Raw genomic sequence first — 21884 nt, 5'->3', positions numbered from 1 at the left:
TAGGATGTGGGATTAATTTATTAGAGAACATCATGTATGCTGGGTCAAGTAAAATTTAGATTTTCAGAACTTAAACTCCTCCAAAACTCTGCTTTGCCTGCAACCTAACGCATCCCACCCCATTCAGCTCCCCTCCCCTCTCTCAGTCAACACTGACCTCCACTGGTTCCTAGTCTGGCTATACCTCAATTGTAAAATTGTCATCCTTATTTTCAAATCCATCCATAGCCTCACCCCACCTACAACCCTCTCTGTACCGTTCTCTATTGCTACAAAATTGGAATATCACCAATAGAAATATGTAGAACGTGCTGTTAGGTAATTTGAACATTCTGAATTCTCCCTCTGTGTACCCGAACAGGCGCCGGAATATGGCGACTAGGGGCTTTTCACGGCAACTTCATGGCAGTGCTAATGTAAGCCTACTTGTGACAATAAAGATTATTGTTATTATATTATTGCTCTTCCAATTGTGGGCTGGTGTGCAGCCCTGTATGCTTGGACACACACGCAAACGCCTGAGGGCACTGTCACTCGTACACGCCTCTCTCTCTCTTTTATGATGTTCCCGAAAACTTACCTCATTAACCAAACTTTTTATCACCAATCCCAATATCTTCTTTTGTGTCTTTGTGCCATTTTCTGTTTGTCAATACTCCTGCAAAGCATTCTGAGATGATTGACTATGTTGAAGGTGCAATATAAATAAAATTTGTTGTATTTATGCTCCAAATATAACAAGGCTTTTTTAGGTTAAGAGAGTCTGGATAAAAGGTTTCAAATGTGAAATGTAATAAATATTGCTCAGCACTTTAATTTCCTTCAAGCCAAGGATGAGCACTGAACTTTGCTGCAACAGTTGATGTCTGCTGCTCTGATGGGATTGTAAAAGCAGCTGCAGTTTACTCTCCTCATTCCTAGTCATTTACCTTCAATTCCATCAGGGCACACGCAGCTAAAGGAGTTGAGAAGGTCAGTGCAAACGCCATTGTTCTGACAGGGGTCACTGAGACACTCATCCACCTCAATTTCACAGTTATTGCCTGGAAAGAAGCAAAAGATTCCCTTCATTAGGGATTTGTCAATGGTGGCTCACCAGAACTATTGTCAACAAGAAGATCAAATAATTACATTGGATTTATATACAGCAACATTGCTAGTATAGGTCAAAGGAATGATCAAAGACAAGTGACAATCAGTCTTAAGAGGAAAAGCTTTACGATAATTGCTTAGCAAATAGGCATGTCCCCTGAAATTGTCAAAGTCATGAATGTGCGATTTCCACCACAAAGCGGGTCTGTGGTGACATGAAAGAAGGGCATTCACTTCAGATCTTTTAAATTCTAATAAATTCTCTAAGAAGTGATGTGCATCAAACCTACCTACAAAGCCTGGTGCGCAGTAACAGGAAAAATAATTCAGGTCATCTTTGCAAATACTGAGATCACCGCAAGGGCCATTCTCACATTCATTTATGTTCACTTCACAGAAACGTCCTTCTAATCCTGTTGGCAGGGGAAAGAGAAAGGAATTAAAGGCAAGAACTGCAGGTTTATTTGGGAATTAACAAATCACAAGATGAGCATTGCTGAAAAGAGAGACATGTTGTCGCAGTTTTTCACCTTGAACTCATCAGGACAAACATAATGCCAAATTTCTCTTTGATTGGGGCATTATGTTGTTCCCCCCACCTCTTCTGGTCCCTCTCACTTTTTTCACTTGGCAAGGATGCCCCGGCCGTGCCAGGGTGGCATTTTCAGAGTCCCCGGGTGGCACGGCTAGGGTGTCATGTCAGGGTACCATCCTGCCCTGTCCCCGTCCACCTAGGGGTCTCCAATGGCCGGTTCTCATTGGAATCTGTTGTGTTTCGCAGGGCACCGGTGCTCGCCCCTCCATGGTCACTGAATCGGTTCAGGTGCGATACCAGCTTTGCTGTTGTGATGTCCACGAATCCTGTCCTGGTGTCAACACTTAGTCTCGGGAACGGAGAATCCAGCCGCCTCTCTTTTGGAGATGGGCATTGTCTGACAGTTGTGTGGCGCAAATGTTACTTGCTACCCGTCAGCGTATCGTACAGCTTTTGCTGTATTTGGACATGGACTGCTTCAGTGTCTGAGGAGTTGCGAATTGTGCTGAACATTGTGCAGTCATCAGCGAACATCCACACTTCTGACCTTCTGATGGGGGGAAGGTCATTGATGAAGCTGGAACTGAGATGATTGAACTTCAACCACCAGACAATCTTCCTTTGTGCTCATTATGACCCTGTTGCTCTGTTTCTCTGGTTCTAAATATGGTGGTCAATATGGTCGCCTTCCTTAATCCTAATTATGTTTACTTTAGAGTCGCCAGGTATCTCTCGATACCGCCACAAGGTTCAAACCCGAATACTGATCAAAGAGCCAATACACCAGTTAGTTAGTTCAGAGTCAATACTATTTATTTACACACACAGTAGGATCTGCACATGCACAAAGTACTACAAACTAAACTATCTCTAACGCTAGCGCCTATACTTAACTTCGGGTGTCCACTCAGTCAAAGGAGCAATGGCCGCTGTTCGGATCTGAGGTTGTTGGGTTCGAAGAGGTACAGGAGTACAGCTAAGGTCGTCCATCTGGTAGCGAGCGTTGACCTTGAACTTACTTGCTTCTGGTGATGCTGGTGGACGGGTCTCCGCTTCGAGAGCCAAGCCCAAGAGAGTGAATCTCTCATGGGGGTTCCTTCTTATACTTGGAAGGGCTTTGCGCACTTTTAGGCGGGCCTTAAACTTGGTCCCAATTAATTGGGCTGCTTCTCAATCATTGTTATCGATCTTAACCAATAAGGGAGTGGGTGCTCTCATGGCTGTGCGTGTCTTAGGTGGCCGTTGGCCTTGTTTTGTTTGTATCTTTCTGGCGCCTGGATGTCTGTAACAGTATCAACTATGTGAGTGTTAGTCCTTTGTTTCTCGAAGATGGGCCATCAATATGCTAATCGACCCAGAGTTTCGATTCCGTCTGGTAACTGCTTCCTAAATATACATTCAGGCACTGTGCCTGCTTGCTATCTAGCATTGTCCACATTTCCCTACATTCTTTGTGAGCGTCCATTTTGTGTTCTGGAAGTGGCCGTCCCAGATGGCTACAACTCCAACCAGTGGAAGTTTTTTCCCCATTTTCCCATCGACTCAGAAGAACTACCCGGCTGCCACGCAGACAGTGCCAGTTTACCTGGGTGCCAGATTGATACTGCGAAGGGTCAGGGCCTGAGGTGACCAAGCCTGTGAAAAGTGGGGGATTTACGGTGGGGTATTAAGTTTGGTGGGGGGAGGGGGTATGAAGGATCCTCTCAAAGATGAGAAGGGGTGAAGGGCCTGAAAGGCAGGGAGCCTGAAAGGGGAGGCGGTTGGGCCTGAAAAGGGAGACCCTGAACGCCCCCAAAATGGGATGTCCTCACTTAAGTAGTGTGGGTAATGCCCATGTGTGCGGGGGAGGCATTGACCGTGGATGGGGGTATGGGAAAACCTCCAGTTCCCTCAGAGTTCAGGGCACGCTTTCAAAATGGTGTCCAATCTCTGAAGTGCCGGTCTCGCTGGTGCATTCAGCTCCCCCCTGCTGAAAAGCTGGGCGAGAATCTCATTTCGGAGATGATGGGTGCAATCCAACAGCCACGTCATGCCTGAAAAGCAGCTCGCCGCGGCGCGGGGGGCGGGGGGGGCGATAAAATCCGGAGCACACCGCACCTTGGATCTACCTGGCTCGCAACGCCTTGCGAGATCCAACACGATGTCACGAGATATTGCGATTTGTCAAATCTGCATATTCGAGTGACACAGTGGGCAGGATTCGCTGTTGGCTGATCCCGAAATCGGGAAACGCAGTTGGGTGGAGAATAGGGTTCAACTCCAAAATTACGGCCTGCATCGAATTGACATCAAATCCCAATTCTCCGTCACCTTGACAGTGGCGTCAATGCGGTCCGGAACGCCCGCACAGTAAAGAAACTTTGAATATCATCAGCAGCCGTGACCTGGTATTCTCTGCGGCCTCCGCGATTCTCCGCCCCCGATGTGCCGAGTTCCCAACGTGCGGTTTACTTGTGCTTTTAAAAATCATGAAACCGGCGTCGTGGCTGCTCCGGGAGACAGCGGGTGTACGGAAAGTGTCCAACATCACCATCATTTTCTGACAGTCATGCCACTGGCCGGGTGGCGGACTGTGGGGTCAGGGTGGACGGGCACGGAGCACCATTGCCGCAACCAGAAAGACAGCCATGCAGCTACACATGCTGCTGACAGCCCACTGTGAACTTAGGGCCACAGATCATGTGGGTATCCCCCCAGGCTGTAGCCACCGAAGTTGGCAACTGCCCGACATAAAATGGAGAATTGAAATGCATGCAGGGAAAACAGGGCAATGTAAGGAAACAGGCAGGCTGCAGAATCTGTATTCTGTCTGCAAAGAAACCAGACAGCACTGAAACTAACAGTTGCGCATATTAATTGAGCGATTCCCGGTGATTCCCGGGCACAATGGACACAATTGAGAATAACAAAGGTCAAGCCAGACTCTTCGGCGCCAGCAGGAGTCCCGGACAATAAGTTACAAACAGCCCCAAGAACCGCCCAGCGATCGGAAAACAGCCCCAGTATCGGGGAATTCAAACCAATCGATTGGTATGAGGTCCAATCATTTGCAAGCAGGTATAGGGTCCACCCAGATGGGCACGTAGCCCCTGTGACCTATAAAAGTCAGGTCCTAAGTTTAGCTCGCTCTCTTAGCCGGCCCTCCCAGCAGAACACCTTTGCAGCAGCTCTCTAAGTACTTGACCGTGAGGAGAGGCCTGGCCAACAGCTACATCGACAAGTAAGTGTCCAACCAACGCTCGCTACGAGAATAGACACTCCTGACCCCTTAGCCCGTACCAACTGGGAAGTCTGCAGTCTCAGGACAGAACGAGAGGCCATTGTTCCCTGATCCAGTGGGTTCCCTTATCGAAGATAAGTATTGGCTTATAGTGGTAGGAATAGTTTAGTCCGTTAGTATTAGTTGCATGAGTATCGATTTACTGTGTAAATAATAAACGTGTTTGATTGAACCTCACTAACTGGTGTATTGAGTCATTGATCTGAACTTGAACTTGAACCTCGTGGCGGTATCATAAAGATACGCATTTACTTGAATCGAGCCCTATGTTCTCCTGCCGGAGACTAATTGCTATCGATTTACGTTTCCCCTGGGATCACAAATCAGGAAGCAATTCACTATTCCTCGGCATGCAAATTTTCGTCGCCAGCGAACAGCACGCCACCGTGAAACACGCAGCTGGGGAAGCAGAGAATCCAGCCCGAGAAATCTTTTGGGAGAATTCCACCCTAAGTCTGTGATTTGCCGGTGGGAAACTCCCCAAGCTCCAAAACAATGACTGCCGCGAGCTTCCCGATGCTCAAGGCGGTCACCACTGTAAAACGTTAATTGGTCCACTAAACGAGGCCCCCACGGGCTTCAAGCCACAAATGGTGGTCCCGCTGGCTGATCCAACAGGACAGTGCTTGCCAGCCCCCCCCCTCTCCCCCTCCGCCCCCCCTCGCTAACAAGGGGGACCAGCACTTAAACCGATCTTGCACAGGTCTGCAACATGGCGTTGATGCCCTGGGCGATGCTCCTCAGTGATTGGGACATGTTCTGCAGCACCCGGGCAATACCCATCTGTTACTGAGACACGTGACCCAGCGACCGGGACATGCACCGTAGCACCTCATCAAGACCCACCTAGTACTGGGTCACATCCCGCAGTGATTGGGAAACGCAATGTATAATGCAAACTTTTCTTTATACCTCATCGAAAAGGCCCGGTCCGTCAGTTTGCTGTTCAAGCTGACAAAATAATCCTAAAGAAAGTATGAAGTGAAGAAGGTTACCTACCTTGAATGCAGTGACATCTAAATCCTCCGGGGATATCCTCACACTGTGATCCATTCTGACACAACCCTGCCACACAGGAAGTTACAGGAATTGCACAGATCTCTCCCATGTACCCATGCTGGCAGATACATCGAAAACTATTTGTCAGATCTTCACAGTAAACGGTGTTTGTAGGGACACATGGATTTGACAGACATTCATTTATTTCCACTGAGCAGTCAGAACTCTCAAAACCTATGAAAATAACAGAATAGAAGTAGGATGAACATACAATTATAGAATTTACAATGCAGAAGGAGGCCATTTGGCCCATTGTGTCTGCACTGGCCCTTGGAAAGAGCACCCTACTAAAGCCCACACCTCTATCCCCGTAACCCAGCACCCCCACCCAACCTTTTTGGATACTGAGGGACAATTTAGCATGGGCAATCCACCTAAACTGCACATCTTTGAACTGTGGGAGGAAACCGGAGCACCCGGAGGAAACCCGCGCAGACACGGGGAGAACGTGCAGACTGTGACCCAAGCCGGGAATCGAACCTGGAACCCTGGAGCTGTGAAACAACAGTGCTAACCACTGTTCTACCATGCTGCCAATCTTGATCTTGCATGGAATACTCTCTTTATTATTTGTTTGTGAATTGTGGTGCAGATAGATTTCTCACACGGACCCTCAGAAATGGGCTCGTTTGGTAGTATTCTGGAACAATTTCCCCTAACCGCTCCTTACACATGCGGTGTTGTGTTCTCCCAAGTATGAACACAGCAGAGCAGAAATGAATGCAAGTGCTATTATCACACAACTAGACTTGCATCTAGATCCTCTCGTTCTAGATCAGGATGTGGCGATGCCGGCGTTGGACTGGGGTGGGCACAGCAAGAAGTCTTACAACACCAGCTTAAAGTCCAACAGGTTTGTTTGGAATCACTAGCTTTCGGAGTTTGCTCCTTCATCAGGTGAGTTTCTAGATCAGGGCCTCTATTAAAATAGCAGGGAGAGGAACTTCTAGCATGGGCCTATGGGAATCGTCACGTGCTGCTGCTTTTCTGACTGACATTTATTTTGATGGATCTGAAAATGACTTGAGGTGAAATAAATGTAAAAGATGTCGGGTTTAGCAAACAAATACATGACGTACAAATCCGGTGGAAAATCATGTGCACACAATGATCGTTCTTTTACACGGGATATACCAATCAGGGGCGAAATTCTCCGACCCCCCCCGCAGGGTCGGAGAATCGCCTGGGGCCGCCGAAAATCCTGCCCCCGCCGCGGCAGAGATTCTCCGCCACCCGGGAATTGGCGGGGGCGGGAATCACGCCACTCCAATCGGCGAGACCCCTGTGGCGATTCTCCGGCCCGCGATGGGGCGAAGTCCCGCCGCTGGGAGGCCTCTCCCGCCGCCGAGGTTTGAACCACCTCTGGTGGCGGCGGGATCGGCGGTGCGACCGGGCCCCCGGGGTCCTGGGGGGGGGGTGCGGGGCGATCGGACCCCGGGGGGTGCCCCCATGGTGGACAGGGCCGCGATCGGGGCCCCCCGATCAGGGGACGGGCCAGTGTCTGGGGGCACTCTTCCTCCTCCGCCGCTGCCACGGCCTCTGCCATGGCGGAAGAGGATCCCCCAGCGCGCAAGCGCCGGTGGTGACGTCAGCGGTAGCGACGTCAGCGGTAGCTGACGCTGACGTCACCACCGGCGCATGCGCGAACCAGCGAAGGCCTTTCGGCCAGCCCCGGCGCCGGGCATCAAAGCCCGATGGTGCCGGTTTTGGCGCCAGTCGGCGTGGTGCCAACCGCTCCGGCGCGGGCCTAGCCCCCAAAGGTGCGGAGAATTCCGCACCTATGGGGAGGCCCGACGCCGGAGTGGTTGGTGCCACTCCCCTATGCCGGGACCCCCCCGTCTCGCCAGGTAGGGGAGAATGCCGCCCCTGATGTGTATTTTAATCACATTTTTGAAGTTTCTTGCACATCCTCCAGAGTTGTCCACGTATTATTTTGCTTCCCTTGTTTCTGAATGGCATTATTCCCCACCCACCTTCAGGAGACTTTAAGTTAAAACTATTAATGCTATGCTGATTCATACCTCGATAATAAATAAAAATCTGGATGAATGTTTATTCTGGCATCTAACGATTGTTAGAAGTTTTAAAAATTCTTTGTTTTAATGTGGGCACTGCTGGCTCGGTCAGCATTTTATTGCCTATTCTTAATTGAGAAGATGGTGAGTGGTCAGCCACTTTTTTGAACTGTTGGAGTCTGTGTGTTGTAGGTACACCCACTATGCTGTCGGGGAGGGAGTTCCAGGATTTTAACCTAGCGACAGTGAAGGAACGAAGATATATTCCCAGGTCAGGATTGGGAGCGACTTAAAGGGTGGTGTTCTTTCTTACTGATAAAGTTCATGGGGGTTTTGGGGGGTGCGTGGGAATGTAACTGAATATGGATCTTTTGTTCAGCTTGTAGCAGTGACATGCCAAGGAAGCTATTGGGTTACAAATGAATAACATAGTTCACAAGATTTGGTAGATATCCTGGATATTACATCCAACCTCTCTGCAAAACAAAAAGGCTGAGTGAGGGAGAAGTTGGCTTATTCTGTGGTGAGGTTGGCGACCGCCATGGAGAGCCATGTCCAGCAGACCAATCAGTGGCTGTTGGATATGTCTCAGGCCTGCATTCTGAGACTCTTGGGTTCAATGCACCGTTGGCTAGGCAAGAGGGAGGCAAGGCACCTTGACCTTCCTCCAGGTGCCCTTTCTCCTCCTGGAGTCAGGGAGGTGCTTTCTCGCACTGACAGGGAGAAGGAGCACCAGCAATCTGCCTCGGGTTGCCATCTCCGGGCACTCCAATGGTGATCTGTCAGTCATCCTCTGCTCTTCCTGTGACCCCGGTGTCTCTGGTCGGTGAGGACAAAGAGGGTATAACTGCATCAGTGCTGGAGACCCTCAGCAGGCTGGGTCTGTCCCTCTGTCCCTCAGATCACCAGGTTGCCGAGGTCATCTGAGGCAACAGGACAGAGCACTCAGCAGGTTATCACCTCCTCAACTGTTGATATTGGGGTTGGACCAAGGCATAGTGGTATAAAATGTAAGCAAAAAGCCTTTTAATGGCACAAAGCTGGCATGGGTACTCAATTGTTCTGAGACATTAGGTGTATGTTATAGTTCTGATCACTTTATTCATGTGTGTTAAATGAACAAAGACAAGCACACCACAGGAACAGGCCCTTCAGCCGACCAAGCCTGCGCCGACTGTGCTACCTGTCTAACCTAAAATCTTCTATACTTCCGGGGTCCGTATCCCTCTATTCCCATCCTATTCATGTGTTTGTCAAGATGCCCCTTAAATGTCACTATCATACGTGCTTCCAGCACCTCCTCTGGCAGCGAGTTCCAAGCTCCCATTACCCTCTGTGTAAAAAACTTCCCTCGCACATCGTCTCTAAACGTTGCCCATCGCACCTTAAACCTTTGTCCCCTAGTAATTGATTCTTCCACCCTGGAAAAAACTTCTGACTGTCCACTCTGTCCATGCTCCTCATAATTTAGTATACTTCTATCAGTTCGCCCCTTAACCTCTGTCGTTCCAGTGAGAACAAACTGAGTTTACCCAACCTCTCCTCAAAGCTAATGCCCTTCATACCAGACAACATCCTGGTAAATCTAAACCTAGTCATCGTCATGTTGTTGGGACTCTCACAACCAGGGATAATTAGCTTCATTGAAAATAAATGATGGCTGATGTGGGGGTTAAGGACACACCATTTATTTTCAAACTGTTCTGTATAAATTGGTTTGTTGCATATCTTAACTGATTTATCCCACAACAATGCAGAGATGGCACTAGATAAGGTGCATTTACAATACTTCAAAGTATCGCATAAGGACATAAGAAATAGGAGCAGTGCCAGACCACACATCCTGTCGAGGCTGTTCTGCCAGTCATTAGCTGACCTTTTCACCTCATGGCCTACCTCTGCTCCTATTTTGTTTGCTCGTATTAAGACAGGGATAGCGATTCTTGTTAGTCAAGGGAATCAAAGATTAACTGGAGAAGATGGGAATGTGGAATTCAAAACACAAATAGATCAGCCATGATCTTATTCAATGACAGAACAGGCTTGCAAGGCCAAAGTAGCTATTTCTGCTTTGATTTTGTAAGTTTGTAACTCTATTTCCACATCCACCCCATATCACTTTGATCCTCTGAGTGACCAAACATCTGACTATTCCAGTCTTAAACATATTCAATGGTGAAGCATCCTTAACTCCCTGGGGTAGAGAATTTCAAAGATTCACAACCCTTTGAATGAAGTGATTTCGCCGCATCTGAGTCCTAAATGATTGGCCCCTTATGCTGAGATTGTGCCCTCATGCTTCAGACTCCCCGACTGACAGAAACAATTTCTCAGCACGGTAGCATTGTGGATAGCACAATCGCTTAACAGCTCCAGGGTCCCAGGTTCGATTCCGGCTTGGGTCACTGTCTGTGCGGAGTCTGCACATCCTCCCCTTGTGTGCGTGGGTTTCCTCCGGGTGCTCCGGTTTCCTCCCACAGTCCAAAGATGTGCAGGTTAGGTGGATTGGCCATGATAAATTGCCCTTAGTGTCCAAAATTGCCCTTAGTGTTGGGTGGGGTTACTGGGTTATAGGGGATAGGGTGGAGGTGTTAACCTTGGGTAGGGTGCTCTTTCCAGGAGCCGGTGCAGACTCGATGGGCCGAATGGCCTCCTGCACTGTAAATTCTATGATAGATGATCAACGTTCACCCGATCAAGTTCCTTCAGAACTTTGTAGGTTTCTATGTGATCACCTCTCACTCTTATTAAACTCCAGAGAATCTCATTCCAATTTACTCAACCCCTCATCATAGGACAATCCCCTCATCGCAGGGACCAATTCGTTGGTCTGCCTCCAAATATATCCATCTTTAAATCTGGAGACCAAAACTGCAAACAGTATTTCAGATGTGGGCCGAGTTTTCCGATCATTGCGATTCTCTTTTCCCGCCAGCATTGCACCCTCGAACTTGGGTTTCGCAGCAGTGTGGGCTGGTTACAATTGGAAATCTCATTGACAAACGGCAGGACGATATAATCCCACCGCCAACAAACAGCGCACAGCCGAGAAACACGCGGTTGGAGGACCAGAGAATGTCGCCCGTGGTCTCACAAAAACTTTATATAACTGTACAATTTCAGAACACACATACAGAGGACGATTTTCATCCCGGGTTTGCCATCAGAGAGAACGGTGATGCGGGCGGAAAATACGGCGAGAATCAAGAACCCCGATTTTCATCGGCGCGATTGCTAATGCTGAATTTCCATGCCCCCTCGTCAGTGATGTCACGAGGTTCACGCCCACAAAGGGCGAGATCCTTATTTTATTGTTTTAGCGTACAATATAATGTGGATAGCACAAATGCTTCACAGCTCCAGGGTCCCAGGTTCGATTTTGGCTTGGGTCACTGTCTGTGCGGAGTCTGCACATCCTCCCCGTGTGTGCGTGGGTTTCCTCCGGGTGCTCCGGTTTCCTCCCACAGTCCAAAGATGTGCAGGTTAGGTGGACTGGCCATGATAAATTGCCCTTAGTGTCCAAAATTGCCCTTAGTGTTGGGTGGGGTTACTGGGTTATGTGGATAGGGTGGAGGTGTTGACCTTGGGTAGGGTGCTCTTTCCAAGAGCCGGTGCAGACTCGATGGGCCGAATGGCCTCCTTCTGCTCTGTAAATTCTCTGATGATTAGCCAGCCCCTTTGTCACATGACCCACTACACTAAATATTCCATCGCGTCAACAACAATTTATAAACAGAAAGGCACAAAGATAAGCAGAGCCTTGGGGGAGGGGTGGAGAGGGGAAAGGCTCCCCTGGCACAGCCCCCTGACAGGTTAGCACTGCCAAGATAGCAACCCTGGCACTGCCAACTTGGTATTGCCAACCTGTGCCAAGCGCAGTGCTGGGGAGGCCCTCTGGACAACCCAATGGGAAGGGTTCCTCATGTGTTTGGGGAGGGCTAATATCTATGAGGGGGGAAGAGTTCCCCTGAGACGGTAGAAGTAGGGTGGGGGTTCTGCCACCCCGATGCCCGCAAGGGGTATGTGGGTGAGAGAGGGTCGCCCTGATGGCCGCGGCAGGTATGCCCGATTTCGGTGTTATGGGGGGGTTGGGGCGGAGTCCTGTCACTTGTGTTGTAGTGGTGGTGGTGGGGGAGGGGAGGCCCAATGCTTGTGAGGGGATCCTAAAGTGTGCATGGGGTTGGGGAGCCGTTCAATTTGTGTGCTGATCAGGGAGCCCTTTAAAGATGGCGTCCCGATCTCTGTGGAGCCGGCCTTGCTCACTCTATCATGCTCTGCCCCGCCAGAGTGACGGTAAAAATGCCGCCCATTTATTTTTCTCTCCGAAGGTTCAAGATGTGGAGTGAAAGCCGGTCTGTGTAGTTGGAGAGCTACACGTTGGTTTCCAATCAGAGCCTGACACTGAAAATATGGTAAGATTCTGTCCATAGTATCAGATCTTTCCTCTCTGGATGCTTCTCTGTTTAATTAGCTCCCTTGTCCCAATCATCAGCTTATGTAATCAAGTACAGTTATATCGATCATAGAACCAACTAACATAATCAAACATAGATCAATCAAACCAGTGGTGCCTCAGAGGTGGTGCTAGATGACATATGGTGGTTTCTATGCTTGTCAAGGTTTGTTAGCTTTGTTAGGTCAGGGTTCTGGAACCTCACTGGAAAGCCAGCATATTTTGCTCACCCCTTATCATTCCTCAGAAATCTCATCATCTGCAGCTGGGACAATTCATATTTTGGGACAAACTCAGAGTTCTTGGCAAGGCCTTTCCAGGATTGGAGAGTGTGTGTGACTCAGTCGTGTGCAACCTCGGTTCAATTCAGAAGTGTGTGAGGCTTTGAAGGGACCATGCAAATGTGTCTGATCATGCCAAGTGCCCGATGTCTTTTCCTTTCTCGGTGCCAGAGGTTGCATTCCTACGGTTTTATCTAGAGGGAATGTCACATGTGGTGGCACTTCCACAGTGACATTTCTTCAGGTGAAAGTTAAGGGGCCTCATTTTGGCTGAAATTGGGATGCAGCGAGAGTCTCCCGGGCTCCTGACGTCAGAACATTGTCCTGGCCTCTGCAACTGAAGCTGCATCAGGCATCACCTCAGTGTCCTCTGATTCCTCCCCTTCTCCCCAGATGGCAATTCTTCACCTCTTTTCTGCGTGAGGTTGTATCGGGCACAGAAAGCCACAATGACCCGCGAGGCTCTCTCTCTGGCACCTAATGCAGTGCTCCACCTGAGAAGTCTTGGAAGCCATACCACATCTTCAGTGGTCCAATGGCCTGTATTATTGTTACCCTTGTTGAGGCATGGGAGGCATTGTATCTCTACTACACTGGGCTGGGCTTTCTGGGTTCCGCATATGTGTCATGAGCCAGGTCTTGCCTCCCTGTCACCCTGGAGTCACCCCTGGGTGCACAGGGGAAGCAAATAGTTGCGGCACCCGAGAGTCAATGAAGATGTACGTATCATGAGAGCTCCCTGCAAAGTGAGAGGATTCATTTTCAGCGGTTGCACATTGAGACAGTAAAACCCCGTTCTGTTTATGAATGCTACTAGCTATTCCCAGGAAGCTCTCAGTTCCACATGTGGAACCAGTTGTTTCTTATTTTTGTGGAAATCTAGCCATGGTGCCGAATCCAACACATCTGGTTGCCTAGTTCTCAGGGTCCATGGTGAATTTCACAAAATCATCCGTACTTTTGAAAATGGCATTGGTGAATGCCCTTATGCATCTACGTATGGCTGACTGGGAGATGTCACATTTCCCCTTGCCCGTCCCCTCGTGGAGCCCTAAAATGACTCGGTGGAATAGAAATTCAATGCCATATTGTTTTTTTTTAAAGGCTTTGGATTGTCTCATGTTCTACGGAGTCAACGGTCTTACTGACTTAGTTTCCAACTTTCAACTCCCACACAACTAAGTTCCCCTCACCTTGTTTACCACTCCCAGGAGTAAGTAGCATTACATTACATTCTCAGAATGTATAAGTTCTGTGGAAACATTTGCATTGTCCTTCCCTTTACATTCTCCACACATCATTTATAATCTTCTTGACAATCATCAATTGGGCAATAATTTAATGTTCCTTCAGAACAGAGACATTTTCTTCTGTTACTAATTCATTATTGTGGATTTCAGAAGCTAGACGAATATGGATAGAGCAGACATCACATATAATTAATTAATCTTATACACAGCAGTGATATTGTCATTATTTAGTTGGTAAATCACTTATCCTTTCTTTCACTGGAATATTGGTCAATTTTTCTTTCAACATTTTCCCTGTTGTTTTTATTTTAATGTTCATGTCAGAAATGTTTGTACTGGCGCATGGAACCACATTCACTTTGGGCGGCAAGTCTCTCCAGTGATGTACAGAGGGAGTGCTATGTTGTCAGAGGTGCTGGTTTCTGGATTAGACAATGGACAAGAGGCTGAGTATTGCCGTGGGAAGAGACATGCTGTCAAAGCTTTTTGACTTGCACTCATCAGGATGGAATCACAAGAATACGAAATCCCATTGGTGGCACGGTTGCACAGTGGTTAGCACTGTTGCCTCACACCACTGAGGACCCGGGTTTGATCCCAGCCTCGGGTTGTCCGTGTGGAGTTTGCGCATTCTTCCCATGTCTGCATGGGTCTCACCCCCACAACTCAAAGATGTGTAGGCTAGGTGGATTGGCCACGCTAAATTGTCCCTTAATTGGGGGAGAAAAAAGAATTGGATACTCTTTAAAAAAAAATGTTTAAATCCCAAATGGAACAACAATTTATACTGCTTGGGAAGAGAGTGATGATTGATTGACAAGTGGACTCTGATTGAATGACTGACAGAGAATGCAGCATAGAACAGCTATCGTTAGGCGAGCTTCTGTTTAAATTCAAACCGGGCAAGTCAACTCTGATTGACCGAGGCATTTCCATATGGATTGCTGCAGGGAACAGTTTTATTTAGTTGAAAAAGGCACAATGCCTGAACATGTTATTTCTATTTGCAAAGAACAGGGCCCTGCATCTGAATATGTGTAGATTCTAGCAAGTATGCTTCATTTTCAATCAACCACCATCAATTAAAACAGATTATCTGGTTATCTCCTTGCTGGTTGTGGAACTTATATTACAATACTTATTGTACATTATTGACTGCAAAGCACTCGTGGGTCATCCTGGGGTTTCTGATGTTATTAATGTGGGATTAACCCAGCAAACTCTGGAGAAGAAGAGATTCCCTGTGGGTTGTGAATCATTGCGAGTTACTGAATGATTTGCACCGCCCTGCCATTAACCTGGTGAGAACAGCAATTAACCCTCAGCATCCCTCTTGCATTTTCGAAAATTGCCCTATTTGCACAGTAAATATGAATTAGACTTACTACAGAAAGTTACAGCTAACATTTAAGAGCGTGTGGATGCTTTTAATGATTTATGTTACTGCAATGGAGAGTGTTAAAAATGTTCCAACATAGGGTAGCATGGTGGCGCAGTGGGTTAGCCCTGCTGTCTCATGGCGTTGAGGTCCCAGGTTCGATCCCGGCTCTGGGTCACTGTCCACGTAGAGTTTGCACATTCTCCCCGTGTTTGCGTGGGTTTCACCCCTACAACCCAAAGATAAGCAGGTTAGGCAGATCGGCCATGCTAAATTGCCCCTTGATTGGAAAAAATGAATGGGGCACTCTAAATTTATATTTAAAAAAAAGAAATGTTCTAACATTTACTTTCTCTCTCCTAATATCATTTTGCATTCTCTCTTTTTATTGTTTATCTCCGTACCTCATTTGATTCAAATTAAAACTATCTCCTTTTTCCTCTGTCTCTCTCAAACCTTAAATCTTATTGCTTTCCAAAGATAAATTCTTGGTCCGATCGTTCATTAAGGTTCCAGATGACCAGTTGCTGTTCCCTCACTGCTATCATTTCGGATTTCCAGCTGTTTGTGGTGCGTATATTTTTTTAAGCTGAAGTGAATAGGCACTCTGGAAAATTCTAGAAAATCCTCAGTCAATAATTCAGTACAATTTGTGTTAATTTTGTTCCTATCCTCACTGATTGCTTGAGAATTCATGGTGTGATGCACCTTCAAGGGATGTATCTCAAACTGCTGCCCATTGGGGCGGCGCAGTGGCACAGTGGTTAACACTGCTGCCTCACCACGCCAGGGACCCGGGTTCAATTCCAGCCTCGGGCGACTGTCTGTGTGGAGTTTGCACATTCTCCCCTTGTCTGCATGGGTTTCCTCCGGGTGCTCCGGTTTCCTCCCACAGTCCGATGATGTGCAGGTTAGGTGGATTGGATATGCTAAATTGTCCCTAGTAGGGTTGCAGGGATAGGGTGGGGGATTGGGCCTAGGTTAGTGCTCATTCGGAGTGCTGGTGCAGACTTGCTGGGCCGAATGGCCTCCGTCTGCACTGTAGGGAATCTGTGCTTTATGATATATCACTATTAACCACAAGACAGGATATGATCTGTAATCCCATGTATTCTGTGGACAGCACAGAGCAGCAGTCCAAATGTCACACATCACTTTAACGTTTCAGTTATCACTGTATGTATATAGTCTTATCTTCAAGTACAGCACACACATTATTGTTCTACCAATCTACATTGTATGATTGGTACTTGTGTGCTGAACAGAAGAAAGCAACAATGCACAAACTATTTCTGAACACCTATTTTACAGAGGAAACCAATTTGGAATGGATTTGGAAGTAGACTCCTACGAATAAGTGGTGAACTCCTGTGCTCCGGCAGGAGGTAGCACTTTCACAATTCAGGTAAGATGTCAAAACCAATCATCTCAGTTACAGCCGTGCATCAGCACAATAAAAACTTCAATTTAATTGACCATAATCTATATGAAAATAGATCTTTGTGCAACAGTGCGAGATAACGATCAGCAGTCCATTTTACAGTTTTCCAAATTGTTACTCAAGTTGATTTCATCAGGAGAAAAAAATTATAAAGTGGGTGATTAACTCGCGACTGCCTGTTTTACACGATCACACAAAGTTAAGATTGAGCCTAATCTCCATACTACCACAGTGTAACATGTCCATATTCGACCCCAACACATCAGGTCACCTTTCTGTGTGATTTGGTAATTTTGAAGCCAAAATAGGACTCGCTCATTATGCTGAGGATTTGTGTTCAAAATGATTTTGCTTTAAGGTCTCCTAAACTCACAACCATTCGTCATCTGCATTCAAAACCAAACAAAAGGTGAAAGAATGGTGTCTTACAATATCACCTTATCACCTACATGCCATGTTTGTGATGGATCAACCGAGCCATTTGACGTACTCTGTTTTTTCATAGAATCATAGAATTTACAGTGCAGAAGGAGGCCATTCGGCCCATCGAGTCTGCACGAGCTCTTGGAAAGAGCACCCTACCCAAGGTCAACACCTCCTCCCTATCCCATAACACAGTTACCCCACCCAACACTAAGGGCAATTTTGGAATCCCTCTTATAGTATTTATGCAGCACCTTTCATTTTTGATGTCCCAAAGTGTCCTTTTTATTCAAAAAAAGGGTGTTGCTTTTATAATTATAAAGAATACTGCCAGCAGTTTCTACGCTGTGAACTCTCACAGATTGAATAATTAAAAATGACTTTTGAAAAACTTATACAGAACGATTTATTCCATGAGTCCTCATTTTAGGAAATTCATACTTTTGAAGATTTAAAAGTTTTAATATATGCCCACTAGTGAGCTTGCACCTAAAAATAGAAAAAGTTTCATTTGAAGAGTGTCTGCGAAGACACCTTTGGAGAGAATTTGTAGTTAATTTGATTCAGCAGAGTGGCCAGTCCTGAGAGCAGGTCCAGGTTCCAGTACAATATCCTTTAAAATGATTTTTTTTAAAGTTTGTGAATGTTCGACTTACACTGACAGCTACCTCAATCTGTTAATCTTTTTAAAGTGGTGTTGGTTGAGGAATAAACATTGATCAGAATGACCCTGCTCTTCAAGACCCACAATTCAATAGGTTGAAGTTCAGGCTGGTTTCACAGTGTTTTGGAAATGTACTCTGCCAGGTAGAGGCCTACTCAGTGAAGCTGAACATGACTCCTAATATTTAGAACATAGAACATAGAACACTACAGCGCAGTACGGGCCCTTTGGCCCTCGATGTTGCGCCGACCTGTGAAACCATCTGAAGCCTATCTGACCTACACTATTCCATTTTCATCCATATGTCTATCCAGTGACCACTTAAATGCCCTTAAAGTTGGCGAGTCTACTACTGTTGCAGGCAGGGCGTTCCATACCCCTACTACTCTCTGAGTAAAGAAACTGCCTCTGACAGCTGTCCTATATCTATCACCCCTCAATTTAAAGCTATGTCCCCTCGTGTTGGTCATCACCATCCGAGGACAAAGACTCTCACTGTCCACCCTATCTAACCCTCTGACTATCTTATATGTCTCTATTAAGTCACCTCTCAGCCTTCTCCTCTCTAACGAAAACAACCTCAATTCCCTGAGCCTTTCCTCGTAAGACCTTCCCTCCATACCAGGCAACATCCTAGTAAATCTCCTCTGAACCCTTTCCAAAGCTTCCACATCCTTCCTATAATGTGGTGACCAGAACTGCACGCAGTACTCCAGGAGCGGCCGCACCAGAGTTATGTACAGCTGCACCATGACCTTGTGGTTCCGAAACTCAATCCCCCTGCTTATAAAGGCTAGCACACCATATGCCTTCTTAACAGCCCTATTAACCTGGGTGGCAACTTTCATGGATTTATGTACCTGGATGCCGAGATCTCTCTGTTCATCTACACTACCAAGAATCTTGCCATTAGCCCAGTACTCTGCATTCCTGTTACTCCTTCCAAAGTGAACCACCTCACACTTTTCCACATTAAACTTCATCTGCCACCTCTCAGCCCAGCTCTGCAGCTTATCTATGTCCCTCTGTATCCTATAAATAGAACATAATGATGCTTTTTTGGGGCTTGGGTTTGTATGCTGGGGTTGTGTGCTAAAGGGGATTTCTTTGTTTTCCTGAGACTGGGCAAGGAGGAAGGAGACCCGGGCGGGGGGCACCAAGATGGCCGTTTTAAGCCGTCCAGTGAATGGGTGTGAGGTGGGGGGAGGGACTGCGGCCATCGGAGCCTGGTAGAACATGTTTCGGTGAGTCTAGCCAATGTGAAAAGTTGGGGGAAGGAACCGAGGTTGGGGGGAGGAGTTTACAAGAGGAAGTGGAGGGGAGGAGTCTGGGAGCGTGTACTGGCGTCAACCCAGCGCATGTGCAGGGTGATTCTTCTCCGTGCCGGCCATGGCGGACCATTACACCGGCCGGCGCGGAGGGAAAGAGTGCCCCCATGGCACATGCAGGCCAGGCCACTGTGGGGGCCCCCTCCCGGGGCCAGTTCCCCCCGCGCCTCCCTGAGGACTCCACAGGCCGCCCGCAGAGCCAGGTCCCGCCGGTACGGACCTGGTGTAATATACGCTGGCGGGACTGGCTGAAAACGGGCGGCCACTCGGCCCATCACGGGCAGGAGAATCGGAGGGGGAGGGGTGGCGCTGCCAACGGCCCCCGACCACCGCGACGCGATTCTCACCCCCGCCGACCCAGCGATTCTCTAGCCCGGCGGGGGGTCGGAGAATCCCGCCCCAGATTTAGAAGTAAAACATTAACAACTGTTTATTTACAAAAAGACTAAAAGATAAACATATAAAGGAAATAATGGAGTGATGGTCTACTAATTAACCTATTCCCAAATCCCAGCCCACCCTGATGCACACAAAACAGACACACGGTGAAGAGATAGGAAAAGATAGATTAAAATAATGGAAATAGGAAGAAATGGTTTGAGATTAATTTTCGCTGCTTCAATTCTGGCCCTGGGAGGTGCCGGTCTTCTCTGAATGCAACCCTCAGGGGAATTGGTTTATGTAAGAGATTCAGGTCAGTGCAATTCTGACCTTTGACCACCAGATGGAGCGTTACACAGGTGGTTCAAGTCGATGTAATTCTGACCTCTAACCACCTGATGGATCCTCCATCTCCCTGAGATACGACTAGAGCTTTATACCTGAAGAATTACAGTCTTTTCCATTTGTCTGATCTCTATAGAGTCTCCAGCTATATTATGAAGAGAGTGCTGAGTTTGGGTTCTTTCCTCAGCCATTCAAACAAAGGATTGAAGAATCACAGACCTGGTGAGAAACCTTGCAGCCTTGCGCTGTAGAAGATCCTATTTCAGTCCTGATTGTTGCCTGTGTCTTTTAAACAGGAGTTTGAATAGGTATGACTAGCAACCTTTTAAATTGCCTGGCAAAGAGAGTGTCTTCCAGCTACTTCCTGGCCTGTGTCCTCTCACAGAACTCAGGACAAAATGGAACAATTCACATGATCTGCCTTTCTTCCGGAAGATTCTGAATAGCTCCACCAATTGCAAACAACAAGAGATGTCTTAGAAATCCAGACTCACTGTTGACTGCCCCCACCCGCAGATTGCCTGGGTGTCCCCCACATACGGGGGTGATCCAGCCCGCCGTCCCCCTCATGGACTCCCTACCTAGGGAGACCCCCGCCCAAGGGACCACCTTAGTAGGGAGACCCTCACAGGGCCCACTTAATAGGGAGTCCCCGCCTCAGGGACTACCCCGAACAGGGAGACCCCCAGGGACTCCCCTTAATGGGAGAACCCCAGGGACCCCCGATAATGGGGAGAACCCGGGGACCCCCTTGATTAGATGCCACCCAGGGCCCCTTAATAGGGAGAACCCCCCTCCTCCCCGGGCCTTAATAGGGAGACTCCCCGAGAGACCCCCTTCATTGGGAAACTACCCCAGGGCCCCCCTTAACTGAAGGAACCTCTCATAGTGAACCACTAACTGAAGGAACCCCAACAGAGACTCCTTAACTAAAGGAACTTCCCACAGAGTGCCCCTGACTAAAGAGACCCCAATACAGGGAACCCCTGACTAAAGGTTCCTCCCCTCCCCAGAAAAGAGATCCCTCTCGGGAAATTAGAGACCATTCCGGACAGGGGCAGTGCAACATATTACAGCTTTAACACTTACCCGGAGGCTCCATGTGTCCATTCCTCGAAGGAGAACAGTTATGACCTGTGTTTCAACCCCTCAGATAAATTACCTGCAAGCCACCCATTCCTTTCTAGTAGTGGGCTGTGATTGACAGCTTCCACAAACCAGCTGCAAGCTTGATTTATTCATCTCCCTTCATGAATGAGTGACTATTGGTTAGCACTGCTGCCTACGACGCTTAGGACCTGAGGTTGATCGCAGCCCTGGGTCACTTTCCATGTGGAGTTTGCATATTCTCCCTGTGATGTGTGGGTTTCACCCCCACAACCCAAAGATGTGCAGGTCAGGTGGATTGCCCACTTAACTGGGTACAAATTGGGTACCCTAAATTTATTTTTTAAAATGGATGAGTGACTATAAGTGCTGAAACCCCAATATTTACAATCATCAACCACAACAAAGAGAGGTAAGTGCATTGCAATCACACACTTGATTGATTGGAATGCACTTAGTGATTGGAATGCACTTACCTCTCTTTGATATGGTTGATGTTGGTAAACATTCGTGTTCACTACTAGAAATGAATAAATGGCTTACAGATAGTGGATCTGAGCAGGGGTGGTCTATGGGTGCTGCGACCCTTGTGGGGCGTCCCTTCAGTTAGGTGGTGTCTGTGGGGGGTTCGTTCAGTTAGGTGGCCTCTCTGGGGGTTCAGTTGGGAGGATCCGTGAAAGTTCCCTTCAGTCCGGGGGTCCCTGTGGGGCGGCAGCGGCGGGGGGTGGGGGGGGGGGGGGAAGGAGGGACGTTCATACAGTTGCAGGTTTCTGTGAAGGATTCCTTCAGTTAGGAGGTCCTGGGTCTCCCTATTAAAAGATCTCTGAGGGAGGTCTCCTTAGTAAGAGGGTC

General features: G+C 47.8%; 1 protein-coding gene and 1 long non-coding RNA gene across 19 annotated transcripts in view; one reads left to right on the top strand and one right to left on the bottom strand.

Moving 5' to 3' along the window:
- LOC119967767 overlaps positions 1-20149 on the top strand; it is a 234003-nt gene extending 213854 nt beyond the window's left edge. Inside the window, exons 4-6 of the long non-coding RNA XR_005461068.1 lie at positions 15824-15913; positions 16655-16748; positions 20062-20149. This is a non-coding gene — a long non-coding RNA (uncharacterized LOC119967767). The remainder of the gene's footprint in view (positions 1-15823; positions 15914-16654; positions 16749-20061) is intronic.
- Positions 1-21884, bottom strand: part of eys (eyes shut homolog) — a 3376609-nt gene that overhangs the window by 1462732 nt on the left and 1891993 nt on the right. For all 18 annotated transcript variants that reach the window (XM_038800705.1, XM_038800706.1, XM_038800712.1 and 15 more), the window contains 3 exons: positions 5907-6140; positions 1383-1505; positions 930-1043 (listed from right to left, as the gene is read on the bottom strand). In XM_038800705.1, coding sequence (XP_038656633.1) covers positions 930-1043; positions 1383-1505; positions 5907-6140 — 471 coding nt within the window. The remainder of the gene's footprint in view (positions 1-929; positions 1044-1382; positions 1506-5906; positions 6141-21884) is intronic.

The sequence above is a fragment of the Scyliorhinus canicula genome, chromosome 6 (assembly GCF_902713615.1).
Source record: "Scyliorhinus canicula chromosome 6, sScyCan1.1, whole genome shotgun sequence".
Classification (NCBI taxonomy): Eukaryota; Metazoa; Chordata; class Chondrichthyes; order Carcharhiniformes; family Scyliorhinidae; genus Scyliorhinus; species Scyliorhinus canicula.
Note: the sequence above shows the minus strand (reverse complement) of the source record. Positions and strands in the feature narration are given on the sequence as shown.